Below are 17,712 nucleotides of genomic sequence, written 5' to 3'. Positions count from 1 at the left end.
GACTCAGTTGAGCCCAGCTTTTTACAAAGAGACTTTGCTGAGAAAAGACTGGAAGTTCTAACATCCTAAAGGTGTCCCAGGGAAAAAATACGGCCAATTAAGAAAAGCCAGTGTAGCAAGGCTCCTAGCTGGAGCCTAAGCTGCCTCCATCCATTGTAAGGACCTTAGATGCTCAGGGCCTAACAGGCGGGCTGGTAGATGGCCCTCCCAGGAGACAGAAGTCTCCTGCATGTGAACTCATCCTACTGCAAAAACGGTCAAGCAGGCCAACCTGGGCCCATGAACAAGCCTTAGTCATCAGTGAGGAATGGTGACGCCAGAGACAACACAAAGTCTGCCACTTGGATTTGACCCCAGACCAGCTCTAAATGTCCAAAGGCACTAAGCAAGTCACTTGCTCATGCTCATGCACTAGGCAGCACAGCTTACAGCCCAGGTTTTGAGGTCACCAGGTTTAGAGATGGGGTCTAAGTCATGGCTCCGCTTCCTAAATAACCGTGTGACCTCTGTAAACTAACTTCCATTTCCTGACCTGTGGAGTAGAGGTGAAATACTAACCCACCGAGTTGCTGTGAGGATTAAATGCACCTGCACCAGAAAATACTCAATGAATGATGGTGGCCCTCATCATCAAAGCCAACCCTAACAGAGTACAGTTGACCCTTGCACAGCGTGGGGGTTAAGGCTGCCGGCCCCCAAGCAGTGGAAAATCCATGTATAACTTCACACTCCCCCAAAAATTAACTACTACTAGCCTACTGTTGACTGAAAGCCTTACCCATAACATATATAGTGGATTAGCATGTATTTTGTATGTTGCATGGATTATATACTGTATTCTTACACTAAGGTAAGCTATAGAAAAAACATGAAGAGGATCATAAGAAAAGAGAAAATACATTTACAGTACTATACTGCGTTTACTGGAAAAAACCTACATATATGTGGGCCCCCACAGTTCAAATCCATGCTGTTCAAGAGTCCACAGTAGCTCATTGATAGGTTCTTCCAGTTCTAAGAGTCCTTAACAGTTCTGTGATTATAATGTTAATTTCTAGAACAACGAGACTAAAGGATAAAATCAACCCAATGAGATTTTTCAGATAAAGGTTAAGTGGCCATATTATAATGGCCTGAAGATTACTGCATTTATCTCAAAAAGTTTTGAGAATGGTAAGCAGTATTTCTGTGCCATACTCACACAGTGCACCACCATCTCCCACTGTTGGGATCAACGGAATTTGTTTTCTACAGTTTACAAGTTTGTAGATCTAAACCAAGCCCACATTCTGCTCTGGGAATGCATGTTTAGGACAGACATGAATCACAGCCCTGGGCTATTTCTTTGTCTTAGAACATTTTTCATGAAAGTATTCTTTTCACTTTGTTGAAGGACAGGATGTTCCAAATCAGTGAATCACTTTTATTTATAAAATAGAAGGGATGAGGTGACTTCAATGAAAATGGCAGAATAAGGATCTCGAAAAATCTTCTCTCCGTCAAAGCAATGAGAACAAAAGCAAAAACTGTCCGAATCAACTGGCTTGTGCTATTTCACATCCCAGGCTGCTCGTCCAGGACGCCTAACCTGAACTAAAATCCAATTATTTTTGACTGAGTCCCTCCTTACTGGTAGTAAACAAATCATTATTAGCTCGCAGCATTCATTTAAAACATATAGTTCAAGGGAGACAGAGTTATTACCCAGCGAAAAAAACCCAGTTGTCTTGACTGCTTGCTGCCAAAGCCAACTTACATATGCATCTATTTCCCTTCTTCCCATCAAATAATGATCCACCTCCCATTCTAGACACACACACACACACACACACACAGAGCCAAGAGAAGAGACAAGAGCCAACGGAGAGAACGTATTGTGGGAGGACGTGAAGCACCCTGGAGGAATGGGACCTGATGGAGCACAGTGGAGACCGCTGAAACTGCCAGGGGAGCAGGCTGATTTGCTCCACAGAACCCAAGAGAAGGTCAGGAATTTTAGGCATGAGACCCCTGTGAGGTGGGAATGGAAAGGGGGGGGCTGAAAGTAAGAGGACTGGTAGACCTCTTCTCTCCAGGTCCCTCCACCTACCCCCACTCGTGCATCCCAGGCGGGGCAGGGGGTGTATTTCTGGGGAGACTGTACCAGACAACTGGACGCAGGAGCCCCAGGAACTCTAAGGACAGGAGCCTTTACCAAAAACAGAAATTAAGTGAACTTCTCCACACACCAAACGGTGAGACCCCCCAGCCTCTTCCCTGACTCAGCTCCCAGAACACTGGCAGCTGGCTGTACCCCAAGCTTCTGACATGTGCAAGAGAAAAGGCCTAGGGATAGCCAAAGGAAAAACCAAAACCATGTCCTCCTCTCGTCAATCAACTGTGAAATCCACTGGACATACTCCCCACCTGTATTAATGTCCTGTGCCTGCTGTGACAAATTACCACAAATTTGGTGGTTTAAAACAACAGAATTTTATTCTCTCATCATTCTGGAGGCCAGAAGTCTGAAATCAGTGTCACTGGGCGAAACTCAGGGTGTTGGCTGGGTGCTGCTCCCTCTGGAGGCTCTGGGGGAGAGTCTGTCCTTGCCTCTTCCAGCTTCTGGTGACAGCCACCTTCCTTGGCTTGTGGTCGCATCACTCCAACCTCTGCCTCTGTGACCACACTGCTTCCTCCCCCTTCTCAAATCTCCCCCTGCCTCCCTCATATAAGGACACTTGTGTGTGCATGTGAGCCCAACAGAGAATCCAGAACAATCTCCCCATCTCAAGATCCTTCACGTAATCAAGTGGGCAGGACGGTTCCTGCCACGCAAGGGAACATTCACAGGTTCTACCAATTAGGACATGGCCACATCTCTGGGGCTATTATTCAGCCCAGCACACCACCCACATACAGAAAGTTTTCAGTCAGCCTTTTAGTTTCTCACATTTGTTAGTGGGATCAAAATTTTTTCACCTTTGTTGTGTATCTGAACTTCTTGTTACATGAATGGTCCACTCCTAGCCTTCATCTGTTTTACTTTTCTATTGATGTTTTTCCTCTAGATTGTTAAGAGTTTAAATAAGGCCATTAGCCCTTTATCTGCCATATATGTTGAAAATACTTTTTTCCGAATTTGCACTTGCCTGTTAGCTTTGTTTACAGTTTGTCTTCTAATATACAAGAAATGTTAAATGTTGTGTGGTCAAATCAAATACTTCTCCTTTGCAGTTCACCCACTGCTCTGATCTCAGAAAATCCTAAAATTAGATAGAGGCTAATATATTTTCTTCTGGTTTTATGCTTCATTTAATTCTTTTATCAATATGGAATTTATTTTAAGATGTGGTAGGAAGAATCTAACTTAATTTCTAAGTTAATCAATTGCCCAGCATAAAATATTCTCTTCCTTTCCCTACTGATTTGTCATACCATCTTTATTAAATATAAAAATCTTATATAGTCTAGGGTCTGTTTCTGAACTCTTATCTAAATTCCTCTTTCAAATGTTCACTGAACATGTCTTTCTCCATCTGGGTTTCTAGTTACAAATAGGTAACTCAAGTCCATCAAACCACCCTAAAATAATTTCATCTTGTCTTAATCCTTCAAAATGTTTATATAATTATTTGTTTTTTGGCATCCTATCAGTTAGTTAATTACCTAAAGGAGTTCATTTTATCAAAACACATCATATACTTGGAAATTTGTAGAAACAGGAAGGCATTTTCACATTTTTGAAAGAAACCAGAGATACTTTTCCTTCTTGTTGTTAATACAATGATCTATCGAGTATCTCTGAGGATTTTATTAATTAAATCAATAAATACCATGTGGCAGCCATTTTTCTAGGTGTTATGTATACAGGACAAAACCGGGTAAAAGTCTCCACCTTCATGAAGCATATATTCCACTGCGGGGAGACAGATAAAACAGGACAGATTAATGTCTGAGTGTAGTGTATCAGACAGTGATGAGCATTACAGAGAAAAATAAACCAAGGAAGAGGGCACAGGAAATTCTGAACAAGTGACTAGGGATGACTTCACTGAGAAGGTGATATGAGTCAAGACCTACAGAAAGGAAAGGAGGTTTTACTTTTCTTCTATAACTTGACACAAATGGGTTACTTGTCTTGAAATCCCTGGTATATCTTCAGATATACTTCAAGTATATCTTAAATCAATTACATTAATCATTCATTGCTTATCTACTACAGTGATCAAAATGTCAATTTTGATATATCAAAATGAACCACTGCATATTTTAAACATCAAATTCATCATGAGTTAATTGTCTACAATATACTTACAGGAGTGAAGCAGCTTGTTGGAAATCTTTGAACTGTAGAACGAAATACGAAGCTCCTATATAAAAAAAAAAAAAGACGATGTACTAAATCTATTTTTTAATGTGGGAACTTTGTTAACTTATTCCCTATCTCTCATTAAATTTTTAAAAATGCTATTCTAGATATGATGGGCATAAATAAGGTTAAAAGCCATTAGTATTGGTTAAGTATGTAAATAAAAAGGCATGAGTGAAATTATTAAAAGCAATTTAATAAGTATATAATTACCTGGAAGCGTGCTTGGGAACCGGTGCAGGAAGGAGATCATATTGCCCTGGTGAAAGCTTAACTGACTACATAGAATGGACAAGGACACCAAAAATAGATTAATACAGGTCTTAAGCTCACTTTATCTTATCACCTGTCATTCATAATCCTTTATTTTATGACCATACAGCATTATGTAATTTTTTCTTGATCTTAATAGTGGAAAAGTTACATTTTCAAAGATGGAGCTTCAAAACATTCAACAAATATTCCCTTTTCACGGTACATTTTATGATAGTGTGCCTGAGATGATGCATAGAAAAATGCTGTACAATTGATCATATTTTAAATGTACTAAATTCAACAAATCCATTCACCTACCATTTGGTGAGCCTGCTCTGTGAGTAAAGTACTGCTGGGTGTGGTGGGGAATACAATGGTGAGAGAGATATGGCCCCTGGCCCGCAGGAATGAGAAGGCACGTACATAAACTATTCTAATATAAAATACTATAAATAAAATTATAAAAGACAGATTGGAGACTTGAGGGTCGGGAGAGATTAAATCCAACTGAGTGACCCACAGCTAATCACATACTCAATCGTAGAAAGCTAAAAGCTTTTACCCTAAGGTCAGGAATAGGACAAGGGTGCCCACTTTCTCCATTCCTATTCAACATAGTATTAGAAGCTCTAGCCAGAATAATTAGGCAAGAAGAAGAAATAAAAGGCAATCAAATTGTAAAGAAAGAAGCAAAACTGAGGGATGCCTGGGTGGCTCAGTCAGTTAAGCGTCTGCCTTCAGCTCTGGTCATGATCCCAGAGCCCTGGGATCAAGTCCCACATCAGGCTTTTTGCTTAGTGGGGAGCCTGCTTCCCCCTCTGTCTGCAGCTCCCCCTGCTTGTGCTCTGTCTCTCTGACAAATAAATAAATAAGATAAAAAAAAGGAAGAAGAAGAAGCAAAACTGTCCTAGTAGGCAGATGACATGATCTTGTTTGTTTTTTTAAGATTTTATTTATTTATTTGAAAGAGAGAGATAGTGAGAGAGGGAACACAAGCAGGGGGAGTGGGAGAGGGAGAAGCAGGCTTCCTGCCGAGCAGGGAGCCCAATGCGGGGCCCAATCTCGGGACTCTGGGATCATGACCCGAGCCAAAGGCAGACACTTAACTGACTGAGCCACCCAGGTGCCCCAGATGACATGATCTTATACATAAAAATACCCTAAAGACTCCACCAAAAAACTGTTAAAATAAACAAAATTAGTAAATTTACAGGATACCAAAACAAATACAACAATCAGTTGAGTTTCCACAGACTAACAATGAACAATCTGAAAAAAAATTAAGAAAACAATCTCATTTACAATAGCATAAGAAACAGTATATTCTTAGGAATAAATTTAACTAGGGAGGTGAAAGATCTATAAACTGTAAACTATAAGACACTGATAAAAGAAATTAAAGAAGGCACAAATAAGTGCAAAGTTATCCTGTGTTCATGGATCAGAAGAATTAATATTGTTAAAATATCCATACTACTCAAGGCAATCCACAGATCCAAAGCAATCCCCACCAAAATTCCAATTGCATTTCTCATACATGTAGAAAAAAATCCTAGTATTGATACGGAATCACAAAAGACTCCAAATAGTCAAAGCAATCTTGAGAAATAACAAAGCTGGAGGCATCACACGTCCTGATTTCAAGCCATATTACAAAGTTATAGTAATCAAAACAGTGTGGTACTAGAATAAAAACAGACACATAGACCAAAGGAATAAAGTAGAGAGCCCAGAAATAAACCCATACATACGTTGTCAACTAATATTTGACAAGAGCACCAAGAATACACAATGGGTAAAGGATAGCCTCTTCAATAAATGGTATTAGAGAAACTGGATATCCACATGCAAAAGAATGAAACTAGACCCTTATCTTACACCACTCACAAAAATTAATTCAAAATGGACTGAATACTTAAATGTAAGACCTGAAGCCATAAGACTCCTAGCAGACAACATAGGGGAAAACTCCTTGACAGTGGTTTGATCATTGATTTTTTGGGATTTTTTTGATAAGCTGGTAATATCCAAAATATAGAAGGAACTCAGACAACCCAGCAGCCAATAATAATAATAATAATAAATCTGATTAAAAATGGGCAAAAGACCTAGATAGACATTTTTCTAAAGAAGACATACCAAAGGCTAACATGTAAATGAAAATGTGCTCAACATCACTAATCATCAGGGAAATACAAATCAGAACCATAATGAACTATCACCTCACACCTGTTAGGAAGGCTATTATCAAAAAGATAAGAGGTAAGTGTTGGTCAGGATATGGAAAAAAGGAAACCCTCATGCACTGTTGGTAGGAATGTGAAGTGGTGCAGCCACTATGGAAAACAGTATGGAGGTTCCTCAAAAAATTAAAAAATAGAACTACCATATGATCTAGAAATCCTATTTCTGGGTATATATCCAAAGGAAACAAAATCAATATCTAGAAGAGATATCTATACTGCCATGTTCACTGAAGCAGTAATCACAAATAGCCAAGCTATGGAAACAACCTAAGTGTCCACTAATGGATGAGTGAATAATGAATATATATATGATATAAATGCTATATATATGTGTATGATCATATGTGTGTATGTATAAGTGTGTGTGTATATATATATATATCTCACAGGAATATTATTTAACTGTGAAAAAAGGAATCCTGCCATTTGCCACAACATGGATGAACCTGGAGCACATTATGCTAAGTGCAATAAGCCATGAAAGGCAAATACAGTTTTGTATCACTCATACATGGGACCTAAAAGGGTACTCATAGGGGCACCTGGCTGTCTCAGTTGGTGGAGCATGTGACTCTTGATCTTCGGGTTGTGAGTTTGAGCCCCACACTGGATGTAGAGATTGCTTAAAAATAAAATCTTTAGAAAAAAAAAAAAGAGGGTATTCATAGAAACAGAATAGAATGGTGGTTGCCAGGGGCTGGGGGTGGGGAAATGGGGAGATGATTGTCAAAGGGTACAAACTTTCAGTTATTATATGAATAAGTTCTGGGGATATAATGGACAGCATGTTGACTATAGTTAATACTGTACTGGATGCTTGAAAACTGTTGAGAGTAGATCTTATGTGTTCTCACCACACACACACAAAATAGTAGCTATGAGAAGTGATGGATGTGTTAATTAACCTGATGTCATAACCATTTCACAATACATACAAATATAGTTTCTTTTTTGGGGGGAGGTGAGGGAGGGACAGAGGGAGAGGGAGAGCCCACTGCGGGGCTCCATCCCACAACCCTGAGATCATGACCTGAGCTGAAATCAAGAGTCTGACACTTAACTGCCTGAGCCACCCAGGCGCCCCACACAATGCATACAAATATAAAATCATCATGTACACCTTAAATATATACAATTTTACTTGTCAATTATACCTCAATAAAGCCAGGGGGAAATAATTGAATAACTAAATCCACCTGAGTGGTTTAAAGATGGCACAGACTGAAATTTGAGTGGGGTTTTAGGGAAGGCAGGACTTCTGCAAGGGGGCCACGGAGGATATTTTGAGGAATGTTGCAGAAGAGACTGTCTCTCTCTCTCTCTGCCCACTGCCAAACTTGTTGCAAAGTACCTGGGAAGCTCCACTGTCTCTGGATCTATAGATATTAGCCCAGGAGTATGTGACGGTAAGGGAGTGTCAGGAACCAGCACGCACAGAGAGTGGAATGTGTGACAGGGGAGGAAGAGAAGGAAGGAGAACTAGAAGCCAGGGAAAAGAAGACAGACCCGATCTCCAGAACTTCCTATGTTGAAGGAGCTGGCAGGGTGGAGTTGGGTTACAAAATCCTGGGAAGAAGCCTTCCTTAAGTGAACAATCTCCCCCAACCCCTATTATTTTAAAATCAGATTTAAAGATACAATACTGCCTTTGCTGAAAATGAGACATCCATATCCTGGCATTATCTGCCACATGGAAGTTCAGCTATTATATTTTACCCCACAGCTGTCTTCACATATTAATATAATTTTGATTGCAGAGGCAGCTTTTCATGGATACAGTGATAATAACAGTAAATACAGACTTTATGATGAAATACATACATTGTTCTGATGCAACCGTGCTTGTTAATTGCTCACTTGACATAATAAACACCAAGGAAACATGAGTTTGTTTAATCATACCATGGCAGCACAGGAATGTATTTTAAGCAAGTGGCTTTCTTAGGGGCCATAGCATTTTATTTCTTGATTTTGATGATGGTTACATGGATATTTGCTTTCTATTTAAACTGTGGCTATATGCTTTATGCTCATTGCTCTTGTACTCTCCCTCTCTCGTGCACATACACACACATACACAGGAGAAGAAATAAGAAAGAGAAGTGAAAAGTGAGGGGAAAAAAAACCCTTAAGCTGCTGTTTGTTCTATGCTCAGCAATCACAAAAGATTTATGTAATAAAGTACTCATGGAAAAACTCTTAGACAGCATTAATCTAGAAAGGAATACTGATTACCCAAAGCTTTTCTATTTGTCCTACTTTACTTGCATTGGCCATTCTTTGCTATTTAATATAGCTGAGAGGGCTGATTTTTTTCCACAGTCTTAAATAGAGATTCACATAAGAGACTGTTTCTTTGCACATTGCTGAACTTGTTGCAAACTGTGTGGTTGGGTTTAATGGAATATATATATATACATATATATATATATGAGAATGAATGAAAAAGAATGTATATATGCGTGTGTATATATGTAGATGCATATGTGCATGCACACATACACACACACACACACACACTTCCTAAGTCCTATATATGCTTCTTAATTCTTTATTTGTAATGTAAGGCTCAGAGAATCTAGACAATGTGCCCATAATAATACCTGACCCTAGCTAATTGTTTCAGTCCGAGTTGACTAGGCATTCAGAAATCTTGCAATACCTTGGAGTCATAAAATACGGCAGGATGATATCAGTGCAGACACTTAATTCAGTACCAGAGCCCTCAATGTCAGAAAACTGGAATAAGTGAAAACATCCAACTCTCCTTATTAAGTCCTGGGTATGACAATATTTTGAAAACCTGGATCCATAAATAGGTGGGACGGAAGGAAACAGATTTTCATCCCTTTAGAAGCCCTAGCAGAATAATCACAAGGTGAATGCAGCGAATGGGCTGGTAGGTGCAATATTTTTAGGCACTATCGGTAGAAATTTCATCAAATGTACCTTCTCTCTGAGAAGTAAAGTATCTTATGTCATATGAAAGTATCACTGATTCACTACTCACACTTGGGTCTGAGAAATAGAGGACACAGGACTTTCTCAAAAAGATGCGTGCCTCATACTAGCAATGATATTGTCCTTAATTTTGCCAATACTATGTACTTTTCATCAGCTCCAAATGAACTAAGAATTATCAGTGGGTCCCAGTCCCTGAGACAAGTTCTGTGAATCCATTTTTCAAAATTCATTTTCACTGGCCACTCTCTTGACCTATTTGCATGTGACAAGTATTACTTTGCCTTGCAGGTACTCTTTGAGAGCTCAACCTCAAAAACTATTTGCAAAATGAGCCAACTCTGAGGGCTGCCATGTTTTTTATTTAAGCGCATGATGTGGGGCGGCCTGGGTGGCCCAGCCAGTTGAGTGACCGACTCTTGATTTCAGTTCCGGTCACGATCACAGGGTCGTAAGATGGAGCCCGACCACAGGCTCCGTGCTCAGTGAGGAGTCAGCCTGAGATTCTCTCTCCCTCTGCCCCTCCCCCCTGCTCACGTGCTTGCCCTCTCTCTCTAAAATAAATAAATAAATCTTTTTAAAAATGCACAATTAATTGTTCCATCTACATTTTGTGTTTCATTATCCCTACATTGAAGTCTTGAGTTCCCTACAATATTACTTGCCAGTCCCTCCTTGGGCACAAGGTTTCTCTCTATTGATACTTTGCTCAATGCAAAACCATTCCGTTGAAAATTCCACCAGCCATTATTTTTACCATGGAAGGCTTTTCAAATTAACATGTGTTCAGAGACATCATCATCACAGCTATAAACACAGCTACCAATGATCAAGGAATCAGCCAGATTTTCTCAACCTCAGTCTCCCAATCGGCTGTTCAAGGATGTCTTTTGAACACATTAAAATGGATCCTTTGGGGGTGCTGGGTGGCTTAGTCGGTTGAGCATCTGACTCTGATTTCAGTTCAGGTCATGATCTCAGGGTTGTGAGATCGAGCCCTACATCGGGCTCTGCACTCAGCAGAGTCTGCTTGGGATTCTCTTTCCCTCTCCCTCCCCACCCCCACTCTCTCTCTCTCTCTCTAAAATAAAAATAAATTTTTTTAAAAATTGTGAAGCTGGAGAATGTTATTCTGTGTTAATAAATAACAACAATGTATACTCTATCTACCTCAGATTCAAATTATTATTTTACTGAGCTCTGCTTTTAAAAAACCAGAATTGTGAGTTTTATTGGTGAGTAAACAATGTTACATCTGAATCTCTCTCCTCCTGAGAACATTATCGTATACCCTTTGAAACAGAAAATTAGGAAAACATTTAATTCTTTCTACTTTCTACTTGGCCTACCCTCAACAACCCCTAAAAGCAAGAAGAGAGGAAGTAGAAGGGCAGTAAACAGTGGTGCAGAATGAGGAAGAATGATTTTGCACTGGAGGTGGCCAGAATGATTTCACATGTAGCATGGTTACCCGATACCAAGCCATAAAAGTCTCAGCATAATTTAGTGTTTGTATTCATCCACTGAAGCAAACAGGGTAAGATTTACCCAATGAACATTTATCACTCCGTCCTGTTTCAAAGCTATAATTTGCAGAGCAGTAGGAAGGGTTTCCGTGTTGGCTATGATGTGCTCATCCTGCTGAAAATTTCTTGTCCATCTTCATAACCACAGCCCTTGTATTTCATTCAACTTCCAGTTACAATGCATTTCTTCTCAGGTTATCACAACAATATCCTGATAAAGTTGTAGAGGTTGATACTGTTACTGGCTTCTTTATAAATGGGAGGCCCAGGGGTACCTGGGTGGCTCAGTCAGCTATGCGTCTGCCTTCGGCTCAGGTCATGATCCTGGGGTCCTGGGATGGAGCCCCGAGTCAAGCACCCCTCTCTCTCTGATCCTCCCCCCTGCTTGTGTGCTCTCTGTCTCTCTCATGAATTAAAAAAAGAAAAAAATCTTTGGGTGCCTGGTGGCTCAGTTGGTTAAGTGTCTGCCTTCGGCTGAGGTCATGATCCCAGAGACCCGGGATCAAGCCCCGCATCAGGCTCCCGGCTCAGCGGGGAGCCTGCTTCTCTCTCTGACCCTCCCCCACTCATGCTCTCTCCCTCTCTCTCAAATAAATAAATAAATAAAATCTTTAATAAATGGGAGGCCTAACGTCCCAAGTCCCAAAGGCCAAGTCCCGAGTCTACCTCTGCCAGCCTGGAACAGGCCTTCCAGAAGGTCATGCCCCTCCCTTGAAACACCTACTCTGGACCACACATCCAAACTCTGCCCCTCGTTTGTAGCCAGAGGCACACTGGAAAAAGCACCAAATTTGGGCTCAGAAACCCTCAGTTAAAAGTGTTGCCTCACCTACCTATCAGTTCCATGCCTCTGAACAAGTGACTTAGTATCTACTCACCTTGGTTTTCACATATAAAATGGGGATAACATCTGTTGCGCCTATTTCAGAATGCTGGGGAAGAACAACTAAGAGAATACGTGTGGAAACTCACAGTAAGCCATTAAGAGCCACATAAATGTCATGTATTATTCAAGGTCTGGCTTGGGTCTTACTTAAGCCAGGGAGCCTTCCAGCTTTTCAACCCAGCCTACACTGAACTCCCCCTGGCATTTCCTGCCATGCTATTTATCTTAGCCCTTGATATATTTGCTCTTGTATTGTTACTCAAATACTCCCCAGTCAGGAACATCTTCCCTGCACAGAACCTAGCCCGAGACTGTAAGCAAGCACTGCTCTCTCTATTACCAATGTTATGAATGAACCGACAGAGCAGAGAGTAGAATCTGGCCTTCCTGGTACCACCGTGTTCACTTCTATAAGACATTTTTTAAAAGCTTTCCTTATGGTATCCAGTTATATTCACACTCTAATTAAAGGACACTACTGACTGGAAAAATTTTCTCTTTAAAAGAAGAGGGTACACTGTATAAACTGCTTGAGGGAACAGAAGTATGGCCCAATCACAGATAAGATTCCAGAAGCTCCCCACATCAGGGGAATCCTGCCAAGAGTGCCTGGAGAGGTACTCTCCTTAGGTTAAGGAGGCCTCACAAGGGAAAATCCTGCTGGACATACTTGCAAATCAGGGAGCCTTTGTTTGATTGCTATAGGCAATAAGGCATCGAAAGGTTTTCAATTTCTCCTGGGGAAGATGCACTCAAAGTACACAGGGTACTTTCCTCAGGGGCTCTTGGTAGCTTTCCCACAAAAACCCGGCGGCTAGTAGCACTTTACCTGATCTTTGTAAACCAGCTTGCTGGGGCTTGACCGCGGTTTGTCTCTAAATGAGTAAGTGGCCATTTGCTTCTTAAGTAAGTCCAAGAAGTCAGGAGGCGCATATAGGGGAAGGTCATTTAGTACCGGATCGTTTCTTTGCACAAGAGGTGGTTTTTTCCTTCCTTCGTTTTTAAAATTGTAGGTTGGTATCACTGGATTTAATGAGGATTCTTCAATGAAAGTTTTCAAGTGGTAAGTGCCAGGGATAGGAGTGTTCTGTGGAAAATTGACATCATTTTTCAGATCAGTGTGCAAACTGGTAACATCTCCTAAAGCATCATTCTTAAAAGGGTCACTCTTAAGGAGCATTTCTTTCTGTTTTAAGGTTTAATAAAATTTTATCAAATATAGTAAACACTCCCGACAGAACAATATTTCGAGAGAATCATAATTATTTCCTTTCTGAGACAATTGCTGAATTATAGCAAATGGGTTGCGGCCATAGTTGGAAGTTTTGACTTTTTAAAAGGTAACTTCAGAGATACTAAAACTTGAGATGCAGTTGGACCTATAAATGTCAGGTCTCTCTTGAGACCACTCAGGACAGTTCTTGACTAAAAAAAAAGTTAGCCTACTTCTGCTAGGTAGATACTACACATTTCTCTCTAGCCCTCAAAGAGCAGCTAAAAAATAAGAACATGAGGCTGAGGATGAACTGGCAGAGCATGTGGTCTCATCAGCCCAATAGGAGGTTTGGTTCTTTCAAATCACAAGCAGTGTGGCTGAATGGCCAGACCTGAAAGTTTAGTCACTGCTGCTTTTGTGGACGAATTTCCACTGAGCACCCGGCTCGGTTCCACCATTAAAATTCCACTTCAAGAAGGCTTTGGCCCACGGGCCACTCTATTATTGAAGGGTGTGGACAGAAAATATTTCTACAATATAGAAATGATGTCTCTTGAACGGGGATCTTCTGGTCTTTTTTTCTTTCATTATTACCACCTTGCTTTCCTACACTGACCATGTTAACAGAACTTATCACAAGCTCTATGCCATCTAAGATACAAACTGAAACCCAAACTCCTTTTATAGAATGGAGGCATTTTCTTCTGTAATCTCACCGAGATCTTAAGCTATATTGACCTTATCTAGATATCCTGTAAAGCACCTAGATTCCTAGAGTTGTTTTAGTTTATACTGCATCTAAAATTTAATGATACTAAAATTATAAACAGGAAATGAGGTCCACTGTTTTCTTAACAATTGTTAGTGACTTAAAAGGTAAGGCTGATTAAAATATCAACGGAAATATGAATCACTTGAATAGAAAGAATAAAAACACACATACTGTTAATGCTATTCTCCACCATCCTTCTCTTTCAACAGATGATGTCTTTCGGGTTGGTTTCTATTAACAAACATAAAACGTGCTTATTCATTTGAGAGGTGATCCCTGGAAGTTAAATATATTTTATAAAACATTTGCTTGAAGAAATCAATACCTGTATCAAATTGGTCAGCCTGAATTAAAATAAAAGCTACATAATGATAAATTTTGCCTAACATATTCCCCTAAATTGCTATTTTACGACTTGAAGTGCTTCTAAATTCCCATCTAAATTCCCTTTGGAAAAATGAGAGTAATAAACATCCTCATTTCACAAGAGATGTCGTAAGGAAAATTAGATGTCACAAAATTTGGTGTTCCTAGGAAGGACAGAGTGTATTATAATAATTGTATTATAATACAATCCAAAATTGTATTATAATAGATTTATGGTTCAGGTGCTGTGCTGGGAGTTCAAGGTAGAAGTGTATAGTCATCAAATTAATGTGATATTGGGATACCAATTCCCAGTGATATGGCAAATGTTAAAAACTGCCCTTTCCTGTTTTTATATATACTATTATGTATCATACAAATATGATACAGCTAGTTCTCTCAGCTTGTCCAGCCAGCTGTTACACTAAAGAGGCAGAACGATAGAGGACCCAGACAGACTTGGGCTTGAACTCCAGCTCTGCCACTTACTAACTAGGAGCACTACATAAGTTACTTAACCCTTATGAGTCTCAACTCCCTCTTAGGAGTATAAAAGTAAGGCATAACAAGGCTGGCATGAGAATAAGCCATTATACATTTAAAGACTTGTACCCACAACCAGGGCTCAATAAACGGTACCTTTTATTTTTAACCCCTCACCTGCCAAGTTAAAAAGCAGATGATTTTGGTATTCCTTAGTTTCCAAGGACGCTCTTGGTTTCTACAGTAAGTACCCTATACCCATTTATTATTATCCCACATTTGTTTCAGCCTCACCACCAACAGAACACGGTTGTTCAGTTTTTTCCTTTTGTGCTACTTTGACTAGGTGAAGTCATTAAATCATTGAATTGTACTTCCATTTATAATGCTTTTGTTACTACTACAAAATATAGGTTATTTCAAGCAACAGTGCATTAGAGATAATAAACTAATCAGTAAAACTGATATAATTCATTCTTCCTTTTTAGCAACTTATATCCACTCTACTTATGAGTAGAGCTTTAGTTTTACTATGAAATGTGCATTTCTCTAAAAAAAAAAACCACGGTTTCATACACATTGCTAAGTCTGAATTTCTTCCTATACGTTCCCTTTATTAGATTTATGTTGAATCTTCTGTGTTGCACATTTATAGTCACAGAAATCAAACTTTGTCAGGCAGATCAAGGCAAGTCTCCCACCTCTACCTAGGACCAGGAAAATCAAGCGGCAAGAAGGGAGAAGTAAACACCGCACTTCTAAAGGAAGGTGATTGGCAGCCGCTGTTTTGTTTTGCCCCAGGCGGCGATCTAAACTCCACCCACCTATCACTTCAAATTCATTTTAGGGGTGAATCACTTTACAAAAGATAGACTAAACATCCTTCGCCCAAATATATTTAAAAACTAAACGAAGGGGCGCCTGGGTGGCTCAGTCGGTTAAGCGTCTGCCTTCGGCTCAGGTCATGATCCTGGAGTCCCGGGATCGAGTCCCTGGATCAAGTCCCGCATCGGGCTCCCTGCTCGGCAGGGAGCCTGCTTCTCCCTCTGCCTCTCTCTCTCTCTGTCTCTTATGAATAAATAAATAAAATCTTTAAAAAAAAAAAAAACTAAACGAAGGTATTTAAGATATTTTATAAATACTAAAATAAGAGGCAGGGGCAAAAACATGTGCGTTCGACTAAGGAAAAACCCATCCTCTCGGCAAAGGGGGAAATCAAAGCAGTTGCCCTGCGCAGATGGTAGTACGGAAGAAGGAAAGAAAATACAGAAAATAAAGGACGAATGGAAGGATGAGGGAGAGCAAGGGAAGCGGAAATAAAACCAAGTAGACTCAGATAACGATCAGGACGACTGGACTGCAGGGTAGGTAGGAGGGCAGGGAGAGGTGCGAAGAGCAAACCAAGGGGCGCCAAGGCCCAGCGTTAGAGAAAGTGGGAGTTCGGCCAGGGGAGCCGGGGCAGGGGACGGCAGTGGGTAGTGGGAGCTGGGGGAGGGTGTCTGTACCGAGGAGGTGGCTACCAAACTGCCAGGTCCCAGGTCTTCCCTCAGGGAATTGGAGGTGATGGCGATGACTGGTTGGTCCATTGCGGCCTCCTCGCTCCCTCAGCCTGGGATGGCGTCTGGTTGCCAGGAGACGCCCGGGGCCGCGGGCTGCCGAGCGTGCGCAGGGGACCCGCCAGCTTGGTGTCCAGGGGTGCGGGAAGGGAGGCGGGCGCGCCGAGGCCCCGCGCCACGCCCCGCGCACGGGAAATCGTCAGGCGCCATCACGCACACCTGCGGCGAGAAGTCTAGGGCTCTGGAGGCGTGGCGGAGCCCGGGGTGGGTGGCTGCCACAAGGGAGGCTCCTGAAAGACGGTTTGTGGGAGGCAGAGCGCACCATAATCCCCACCGGCCTTTTCCAAGTTACCCCCACCCTACTCCCCCCCCAAGCAGGTAGACGGTATGCTTCGTAGGCATACTTCGCTTTAGCGCCAAAAATCAGCCTTAGCGCCCACTTTCTAAGGTGGTTTCTAAGCTCCTCCGGAGGGAAATTTTGGGGTGTCTCTTCTGCCTCTCATTTTAGGAGCGAGCACTAGACACAGTGGGCTTCCCTAGCTAAAATGCTAAAATGCTATTCCCTTCTTCGACAGCCTGGCAAACCTCAAAAGTCAGCTCCTCTGAGAAGTCCTCCTTGGCCTAATCTCTTGTAGCCCTAAGGACCCTGTGCCTATCTTTATGGGAGGATTCACTTGGACAAATCATTTCTCCCTTAATTTTTAAACACGTCCCAAACACAGGTTTTTGTCTTAATTCTGAGTCTTCTGAACACCGGAGTGATTAAAATATTTGAATGACTGACCAGTTTAGACAATGGACTAGCACAGTGCTTTTCAAAAATTAATGTACATACAAAACATTTGGGGATCTTATGAAAATACAGATTCGGATTCTGAGGCAGGGCCTAAGATTCTGTAGGTGATTTTTTGAGTAGTGAGAGACTAGAAGACTCCATTTCATTTCTCTTAATGGGATTCTAAATTTAACACAGCCTTAAAAAAAAAAAAAATACGAGGGGGAAAAAAAAAAACCCAAACAGACACGAAGTTTGAAATCACAACTGAAATTATAAGGCCAAGAGGCTAATAGCCAGAGTTTTCACAAACGTAAGAGAT

General features: G+C 41.0%; 1 protein-coding gene across 1 annotated transcript; it reads right to left on the bottom strand.

Annotated features, from left to right (window-relative positions):
* Positions 1 to 3,381: 3,381 nt before the first annotated feature.
* On the bottom strand, positions 3,382 to 16,960 carry STPG4 (sperm-tail PG-rich repeat containing 4). Its single transcript, XM_035001620.1, has 5 exons — positions 16,565 to 16,960; positions 14,382 to 14,441; positions 13,052 to 13,309; positions 4,562 to 4,626; positions 3,382 to 4,349 (listed from the first exon to the last, which is right to left on the bottom strand). Exons 1-5 carry the CDS (start codon positions 16,643 to 16,645, stop codon positions 4,280 to 4,282), a joined length of 534 nt encoding a protein of 177 aa, XP_034857511.1. The 5' UTR covers positions 16,646 to 16,960; the 3' UTR covers positions 3,382 to 4,279.
* Positions 16,961 to 17,712: the final 752 nt, after the last annotated feature.

Source organism: Mirounga leonina, unplaced genomic scaffold (genome assembly GCF_011800145.1).
Source record: "Mirounga leonina isolate KUSES-001 unplaced genomic scaffold, KU_Mleo_1.0 Mir_125, whole genome shotgun sequence".
NCBI lineage: Eukaryota > Metazoa > Chordata > Mammalia > Carnivora > Phocidae > Mirounga > Mirounga leonina.
This window is presented reverse-complemented; position numbering and strand designations above follow the sequence as displayed.